Source organism: Ostrea edulis, chromosome 6 (genome assembly GCF_947568905.1).
Source record: "Ostrea edulis chromosome 6, xbOstEdul1.1, whole genome shotgun sequence".
In the NCBI taxonomy this organism is placed as follows: domain Eukaryota; kingdom Metazoa; phylum Mollusca; class Bivalvia; order Ostreida; family Ostreidae; genus Ostrea; species Ostrea edulis.
In genome coordinates this window covers 64,021,451-64,031,450 of record NC_079169.1, presented here as the reverse complement: position 1 = coordinate 64,031,450, position 10,000 = coordinate 64,021,451, and the positions used below count along the sequence as shown (strand labels likewise).

At 37.1% G+C, this 10,000-nt stretch overlaps 1 protein-coding gene across 2 annotated transcripts in view; it reads right to left on the bottom strand.

Annotated features, from left to right (window-relative positions):
- Positions 1–10,000, bottom strand: part of LOC125645753 (uncharacterized) — a 26,308-nt gene that overhangs the window by 1,242 nt on the left and 15,066 nt on the right. The window contains exons 11-13 of one of the 2 annotated variants that reach the window (XM_048871551.2): positions 2,511–2,602; positions 1,803–2,356; positions 1,347–1,448 (exon numbers count right to left, since the gene is read on the bottom strand). In XM_048871551.2, coding sequence (XP_048727508.2) covers positions 1,347–1,448; positions 1,803–2,356; positions 2,511–2,602 — 748 coding nt within the window. Of the gene's footprint in view, positions 1–1,346; positions 1,449–1,802; positions 2,357–2,504; positions 2,603–10,000 lie in introns of both variants that reach the window. The other variant, XM_056140404.1, reaches the window with a different exon arrangement.

Here is a 10,000-nt window from a genome sequence, read left to right as displayed (position 1 = left end):
TTTAACCTGAGTAAACTCAGATGCCCTATTGCAACTGGTTGTCATGCTCCATCCATTAACGTTTTTATTTTCCACTTCTTGATAACTACCATTCCAATTCTTTTGAAATTTGGTATGAAGCATCTTTGGGACAAGGGGGACATAAATTGTAAATTTCTGGACTCCTGCACCCCTGGGGCCTTAGGGGTGGGGCAGAAACTGACAAAAATTGACATATTTTCAAAAATCTTCTCTACAACTGCATCTGTGAAAGAAAAGGGGCCCGTGGGCCACATCGCTCACCTGAGTTACCTTGGCCCATATTTAAAGATTTTTCATATATATTCTCATGTAAAACTTTTGATTCCTGCTGTGGACCCAACCTACCCCGGGGGCCATAATTTTTACAAACTGGAATCTGCACTATGTCTGGAAGCTTTCATGTAAATGTAAAATTCTATGGTCCAATGGTTCTTGAGAAGAAGAATTTTAAAGATTATCCCTATATATTTGTATGTAAAACTTTGATCCCTTATCATGGCCCCACCCTTCCCCGGGAGGGAGGGGGCATAATTTTAACAAACTTGAACCTGCACTACATCAGGAAGCTTTCATCACGTATTGTAGCCCCACCCTACCCCTGGGGGCTATGATTTTTAAAAACAAGAGGCCCAAGGGCCACATCTCTCACCTGAGTTACCTTGGACCATATCTGAAGACTTTCCATATATATTTGCATGTAAAACCTTAGTCCGTATTGTGGCCCCAACCTACCCCTGGAGGCCATGATTTTTGCAAACTTGAATCTGCACTATGTCAGGAAGCTTTCAAGTAAATCTCAGCTCTTCTGGTTTATTGGTTCTTGAGAAGAAGATTTTTAAAGATTTCCTCTATTTATTCTCATGTAAAACTTTCTTCCCTTATTGTGGCCCCAACCTATCCCTGGGGCCATGATATCTATCGATCAATATTAATATATGTATTATAATACGTAAAGCCTTTCATCAGTGTATGCACTTTTGAGAGGTTTGAAGTTTTAAAAATCATCTTGTTTTATACTGTTGCTGAATATTACAATTTAGCTTAGATATTCATAACAGGAAATTTTTTCTCAATTTCATAGCTCTTAGGAGTAGTGATACTTTTAACTAGCACTCAGGTGACTGATAAGGCCTGTGGGCCTCTCATTTGTTGATTTGACGGGTTTATTGCTTCAGAATCACTCTGATTCTATGAAATTATATAAATTCAATCACAAATATGTTATTTTTTCTTTTATCTTTTAATTTATTTACCATCAGTTACAGCTTGTATTGCTTTATTTAGTTTAAGTTCTATACAATTTTAAATATTCAAACTTGCCATACTTTATTAGACATTCCGCTTGTATGGTTTCCCCTATAGTAGTTCTCATCATGAAATTGAGGCATGAATTCTGGGAACTGGTTTTTTACTGAATATGTTGGTACCTGAAATTAGATGAGCAGTCATACTATAACATTGACTAGTCTAGTGTCTGCTCGAGTTTGAGTGACACATGTAGTTCAGCATGCAGATTTTGGATATTTGTTGTGCTCTATGACTAATTTCTAATCAATTTTTCATCTATAAATTTGGCGTAGATTGCTAGTGAACAATTATGAACCAGCTTATCTTTCTTTAACAATTGGCTTACTTTACTTGATCAACAACAATTGGGGGGGGGGGGGGGGGGGGGGGGGGACTAGCAGGGAGTTTTAGCAACTTACTTTCCGAATGCTCATAGTTTTCTAAAGTATAAACAGACTTGCAACACAACTGTTACATACAATGTAATAACTTACTGTTTCAGTCCTGCAGTTCCCAGTGTCCTTGAGTATCTGACTGCCCTGGTAACCTGAGGATAATGAAGAGTCTTGTGATGAGGGCTGGACCTCGGACTGTTCAGGAAAAAGGGTCCTCCAACTATCCTGCTCCTTACTTCTCCTCGAGTCCCGTTCCTGTAGCCTTTGTGCATGCTCGTCCTGTTTCTTCAGGATGTCAAGACCATCAGAATTGTACAAGTCTTCAAGGAAGAATTCCTCTGTCTTTGTTGTCACTTGTTTCATATATCTGTTAGCTTCTGCTATCATCTGGTCATGACACTGCAGCAAAGTTTGTGCGTCACTTTGAATGTCTGACAGATCACAGAAGAAAGGTCCACACTGCTTCTGTACCTGGAGAAGTTTGGGAGGGCTGCTGTAGAATGTTTGTGATTTAGATGTGCAAGTTCTTTTAGGGGAAGTGGGTATCTGCACATATTGCTTTGGTTGCTTCAACTCCTCAATTTTGGGCATCAGATTTACTTCACTGGGCAGAACTTCATTCTCTTGATGTACTACATTTTCCTTATTCTCATCTAGAAATAAATAACACAGCAGTATATCACTCCACATGCATGAATACAGAGTATCATTAGGAGTATAATCTATTAACACTATATAGTTATAACTAATATCTGAAATAAACCGTGGGGAAAACGATGATTGATTTCAAATGATAATTACATTTACCTTTCCTAGGAGGTGGATATCTATCCCACAGAGACCTCTTGATAGAAGTGCATGTCCTCAGTAATGGTGTGGGGGTACAAGATCGTAGTGCACTGAGAAAGGAAAATAAAAATTTTAACAAGAGGCCCACGGGCTATATTGCTCACCTGAGTCACTTAGGACACGCTTTAATTTGTACAGCTAACATGATTTTAAAAAAAAAAAATTCTATCTTTATTCCCATGAAAATTTTTGGCCCCAAAGGGTTACAACATATCCAAACTTGAATTCACAAATGGGGATACCTCAACACCAATATGACTAACATGACCTAGTTGTTCTGGAAGTGAAGGTCACAATTTCATAGATGGTATAAAATGAAAGGTCCTGTCATAAGAAATCTATATATCAAATATGAAAGCTCTGCCTTAAATATCTCAGGAGATATTAAATAGGATAGGTTTTCTTAAAAGTAGGTCAAACTTCAAAGTCACAAGTTCAAAAACAAAGGTCTTATCACAAGGAATATGCATATGAAATATAAGAGCCCTATCACTTACCATTCAAAAGTTATGAGCAAGGTCAAAGTTTCTGACAGACAGGACAAAACAATATGCCCCCTAACTATAGTCGCTGGGGCATGAAATTTTTTTTAATCCACACAACTTTGGAACATTTACATTGTGATGGAATGTAAGAGTTATCTATCTTTGTTCACATTTTTTTCTATAGAGTTTTTTGCTCCTGTTTTGGAACTCTTTGGAAATTGTTTATTTTGCACATTAATTGCTCCAACGTAAATGTGTGGTCCCGCAATTTTTTGGTTACAGTCATTGGTTTCCTGTCCTCACAAAATCTCTTTCCTGTACTGGCTAGAAGCCAGTAAGTATAACCAAACACACTCGCACTTTCTGAACAAATGACTTCAGAATTCAGATCATGTTCTGTTATACTCACTGGCTTTCAACCAGAAAAGAGATTTTGCGAGGACAGGAAGAAAATGACTGTAACCAAAACAAGAGGCCCACCGGCCTTATTGGTCACCTGACTAGTGAAAAAGTATCACTACTCCCAAGGGCTATGAAATCTAAAAAAAAATCCTGTTCTGAATATCTAAGCTAAATTCTAATGTTCAGCAACAGTATAAAACAAGATGTGTTCTTAAAACTTCACTGCCCTCAATAGTGCATACCCTGGGATCATCAAATTTACAATTTTTGTAAAGGACTACCTGCTCTTTCTAAATATCCATTTAGTTTCAATTAGTGATGTACTGATTATCGCCGACTTTCGATTGTCGGTCGCTATAACTGAAACGATGTGAATAATCGATTGCCATTTTGAAAATCGAAAATCGCCGACGTCTGTAATTTTTTTTAACAATACGAATATTCCTGCCGCAACTTAACTAAAATCCAAAATGGCTGATGAAGCTGAATCATCCGATAAAATTGAATATTGTTTAAATGTCCCTCTTGAGAATCTTTCACTCATATGGAGACATCACCATTGCCAGTGAAGGGCTGCAAAATTTAGGCCCATGCTCGGCGCTTACAGTCTTTGAGCGGGGAGGGATCTTTATCGAGCCACACCTGCTGTGACACGGCCTGGGGCCTCGGATTTTGCCTCTTACAACAAGCAAGGGGTATTGAGGCTCTATTCTATACCGGATCCCATAAGAACAACAACAAAAGTCGAGAGATATATCCCTATCCCGGGAAAACAAAATCGAAAGTATGGGATTATTAACTTTAAATTTCTAATGAGTTTAAACGTCTCCATATGAGTGAAAAATTCTCAAGAGAGACGTTAAACAAGATACAATCAATCAATGTTATGATTTTATTCTAATTAACTTAATATTTAGGGTAAAAAATAAAGTAAATTTAATATATTTATGCCATAAATTTGAAATGAATAAAATTCGATTATTTTTCAATTAATCAATCAAAAAGGTGCATCCGATTAATCCGATCATCAATTAATTATTTTTTCCCAATTGCCCATCACTAGTTTCAATAGTACTAAAGAAGACGTTATTATATAAATATTGCATGTAGTTGAGGGTAACATTGAAAATTTTCACCCCGAGAAAACCATTGTCAACCGAGGCGCAGCCGAGGTTGACAATGGTTTCTCAAGGGGTGAAAATTTCAATGTTACCCTCAACTACATGCAATATTTGTTTTATTATACTGAATGTTATATAAACTGGAAAGCAGAAAAACTTACGTCTGTTGACATTTGATCAATCACTGTCATGCGATATTTCGTATTTCGATGCGGGTACTCGCGTTTATTACAAACGCTCAAACGACGTCGTCTAGCAATTTACAGTGCATAAATTTGATGCATGTGATAATTTTTTTTAGTATACTTTCATATAAAATACTTGAACCTGATTGGTCGAGAACCATTTGAAAAAACATATTGTTACCCTCTGAGAACAGAAAACACATGCCCCAGGGTGATAGTATCTAGCAACGGGTAACAGTACTTAACAACGGGTGATATTATAAAAAATTATCACATGCGTCAAATTTATGCGCGTACGGTTCGCCGTAGATTGCTAGACGACGTCGTTTAAGCGTTTGTAATAAACGCGAGTACCCGCATAGAAATACGAAATATCGCACGACAGTGATTGATCAAATGTCAACAGACGTAAGTTTTTCTGCTTTCCAGTTTACATAACATTGAGTATAATAAAACAAATATTGCATGTATTTGAGGTTAACATTGAAATTTTCAATGTTACCCTCAAATACATGCAATATTTATAATAATATCACCCGTTGTCAAGTACTGTTAGTGTTACCCGTTGCTAGATACTATCACCCTGGGGCGCGTGTTTTCTGTTCTCAGAGGCCAACAATATGTTTTTTCAAGTGCTTCTCGACCAATCAGGTTCGAGTATTTTACATGAAAGTATAATAAATGTTTTACACATAAACACTATATAGTAAACTTGGCCCTGCCCTTGGGTAAGAACTCCTACCCCAGGGATCATGAAATTTATGATTTTGGTAGAGGCTTTCCTCCTCTACATCACTATGCATTTAGATTTTCTTAAACATGTGTGGTTCTAGAGAAGATTTTTGAAAAATGGCCAATTTTGGGGAAGTTTTTGCCCCACCCCTAAGGCTCCACGGGTGCAGGAATCCTGAAATTTACAATTTATGTCCCCCTTGTTCCAACGATGCTTCATACCATATTTGAACAGAATTGGAATGATGGTTATAAAAAAAGTTTAAAATTTCTATTGTTCACACGTTTAATAACTGACCATTTTGGCCCCACCCTAATACCAAACCCCTACCCCTGGGATAATCAAATTTACAATTTTGGTAAAAGACTACCTGCTCTTTCTAAATATCCATTAGTTTTAATTCAGTATCATTAGCACTAAAGAAGATGTTTTTTAAGTGTTTTACACATAAACACTATATACTAAATTTGGCCCGCCCAGGGGTCAAAACCCCTACCCAGGGGATTATGAAATTTATAATTTTGGTAGAGGCCTTCCTGCTCTACATCACTATGCATTTGGTTTTTCTTACACATGTGCAGTTGTAGAGAAGAAGATTTTTGAAAATTGGTCAATTTTGGGCAGTTTTTGCCCCACCCCTAGGGCCCCAGGGGTGCAGGAGTTCTGAAATTTACAATTTATGTCCCCTTTGTCCCAAAGATGCTTCATACCAAATTAGTAATGTACCGATTATCTCCGACTTTCGATTGTCGGTCGCTATAACTGAAACAATGTGAATAATCGATTGCCATTTTGAAAATCGAAAATCGCCGACGTCGGTTTTTTTCTTTCTAATACGAATATTCCTGCTGCGACTTAACTAAAATCCAAAATGGCTGACGAAGCTGAATCATCCAATAAAATTGAATATTGTTTTAATGTCCCTCTTGAGAATCTTTCACTTATATGGAGACATCAGCATTGCCAGTGAAGGGCTGCAAAATTGAGGCCTATGCTCGGCGCTTACAGTCTTTGAGCAGGGTGGGATCTTTATTGAGCCACACCTGCTGTGACACAGCCCGGGGCCTCGGATTTTGCCTCTTACAACAAGCAAGGGGTATAGAGGCTCTATTCTATACCGGATCCCACAAGAACAACAACAAAAGTCAAGAGATCTATTCCTATCCCGGGAATACAAAATCAAAAGTATGGGATTATTAACTTCAAATTTCTAATGACTTTGGACATCTCCATATGAGTGAAAAATTCTCTCTCGGGAGAGACGTTAAACAAGACACAATCAATCAATGTTATGATTTTATTCTAATTAACTTAATATTTAGGGTAAAAAATAAAGTAAATTTAATATATTTATGCCATAAATTTGAAATGAATAAAATTCGATTATTTTTCGATTAATCAATCAAAAAGGTGCATCCGATTAATCCGATAATCGATTAATTATTATTTCCCGATTGCCCATCACTATACCAAATTTGAAAAGAATTGGAATAGTTATCAAGAAGAAGTTAAAAATGTTCAATTGTTAACGCACGACAACCAATTGCAATAGGTCACCTGAGTTTACTCGGGTGACCTAAAAATTGTACAAAGGTGTGTGGCGGGACCATATGTTTACGTTGGAGCAACGTGCAAGATAAACAACTTTCAAAGAGTTCCAAAACTGGAGCAAATAACTCTTATTAAATAGAAAAAATGTGTACAAAGATAAATAACTCTTACATTTCATCACATGCACATGATTTAATGTGACCCTGTATGCTACTCTTAAAAAGAATTTGTTTAAATTAATTTCTGGTATATTCTCATATATTACTTTGATCTCCTATTGTGGCCCCACCCTACCCCTGGGGCCGCTGAAATGAGCAAATTTGAATTTGAACTACTTGAAGTTACTTGCATATAACACTATGACTAATTATGGCACTGCTGTTGAGATGAAGATTTTTAAAGACGTGTCCCTACAAATTAAACAAACTTTAGTCATTGTTGCCTAGAGATGCTTGCTTATCAACATGACTAATCATGGTCCTGTTGCTCTTGAAAAGAAGATTCTAAAATACTTTTCCTAAATATCTGCATCATGTATATAACTTTGATACCCTATTGTAGCCCCCACCCTACTAAGGGGGAGGGGGGCATGATTTGAACAAACTTTAATCTGCTCTATGTCAGAAGCTTTCATGTAAATTTAAACTTTTCTAGCCCAGTGGTTCTTGAGAAGATTTTCAAAGATACAAACTTGAATCTGCACTATGTCAGGAAGCTTTCATGTTAATTTTAACTTTTCTGGCCAAGGGTCTATTTGTTTCCCCATCTCTACAACTGGTCCAGGATATCGCCAGTATATCTCCAGCCTCTACTTGCTTTTTGAGAAGTAGATGAAAGAGATCTACTGAAGATCCCCGAACCGAAAATGAGCAACTTAAGATCACTCGTATAGCTCTAAACCCGACCAAATGAATACACCCCCAGTAGTTCTTGAGAAAATTTTGATATGACCTCACCCTATTTTTGCCATTTTTTTTAATCTCCCTTTTGAAGGAAGTATAAACCTTCATCATTTAATTGATTAGTCGTGCCAAACCAATTCAAGACATTGAGTAGACAATATCTTCCTATGTCCAGAGTGACCATGTGACCTAAAAATCGAAAGGGGTCATCTACTCCTTAGTATGTACCAATGTACCAAGTTTGGTATCAATTAAGAGTATTTTCTTATGTCCAGTTCGACCTTTGACCATGTGACCTTAAATCATTGGGGGTTATCTACTCCTTAGATGTACCAGTATACCAAGTCTGATATCTGTCAAGCAAAGCGTTCTCGAGACATTAAATGGTCAGTATATTTTCTATGTCCATTTTCACCCTTGACATCATCTCAAAATCGATAGGGGTCATCTACTCCTTACATGTACCAGTGTACCAAGTTTGATGTCTGTCAAGAAAAAGGTTCTCCGAAAATATTGAAAGGACAGTATCTTCCTATATCCAGAGTGATTTGACCTTTGGACCTGAAAATCAATAGGGGTCCTCTTCTACTCATAACCAATCATTAACATCAAGTGAATGGTTCTCGAGATGAGTGGACAACATGTGGTCTACAGACCAAATGACGGGTGCAAAGCAATATCCCCCCTTTTTTTGAAGGGGGGCATAATAATTTAATAAGGAACCTATATAAATATACTTTTTACATCAAATACTATTCTCAAGGTGAGTGAAGATGCAAAAAAAAAAATATATATATATAATAATAATCGTATTACGATTTGTTTGTTTGTATTTTTTCACAATGTAAATCAATTATAAATACACAAATAATATCATGAAAATCTATAAGAAGGTGTTTGAATTTCAATAAATATGAAGATCCAGCTTTAAATTGGCTCATAATGCCAAAATATATATGGATTCGTGGGAATAATTCGTAATTATTATGCAATCTAGGAATTAACAAGAGGCCCACAGGCCTTAACGGTCACCTGAATACTAGTGAAAAGGTATCATAGTGGGCTATGAAATCTAGAAAAATTTCCTGTTCTGAATATCTAAGCTAAATTCTAATGTTCAGCAACAGTATAAAACGAGATGTGTTCTTAAAACTTCACTGCCCTCAGAAGTGCATACACTGACAGTCTTCGACGTTAACCGGTGGCCCGATGCCCGTGGCCAGTAAAATCGGGATCGGGCTTCTAAAAATATTTAACCCAGGAGTCCGGAGGGCCTGTAAATGTTTTATTGTATGTTTTGTATATATTACAAATATAGCGTGAGATTGACTCAGACTTTGTCATGACTTACATGTAGCAATGAAATTTGCATCGAAAAATGATCAACCATCCTGCCTTTTATGAAGTATAGGGAGGCACAGGCACTGGAAGTTAATGTAAATATATAGTATGTGCATATATAAAAAATACATGCACATACTATATATTTACATTAACTTTCAATGTCCGTGTTGGGATTCCCGTGGGGTTTCGGGTTAGAATAGGTCCTCAGTACCCCCTTGCTTGTCGTAAGAGGCGACTAATAGGGGCGGTCCTTCGGATGAGACGGCAAAAACTGAGGTCCCGTGTTACAGCAGGTGTGGCACGATAAAGATCCCTTCCTGCTCGATGGCCATAAGCGCCGAGTATAGGTCTACATTATGTAGCCCTTCACCGGCAGTGGTGACGTCTCCATATGAGTGAAATATTTTCAAGAGGGACGTAAAATAATATTCAACCCGTGTAGGGAGGGGGCTCGTCAGTGAAATTCCAAACCTCACAAGCGTATTTCGCAATCACAACCATCAGATCCAAATAAATAAAAAAAAAACCCAGTAGTACAAGGAGAAAAAGAAATCGAAAAGTTAAGCCCCATTAGACTGAGGGTGGGCCTTTGCTGAGATTTAATTCGGGAGAAAACAATGTTTTGTACATGGTGTATACAAAACACAGTACAACATGAGCTTCTGATGTCATCTGTTGAAAAATAAAATAAGATAAAATACTCTCAGTTGTTCTTTAACTATGGT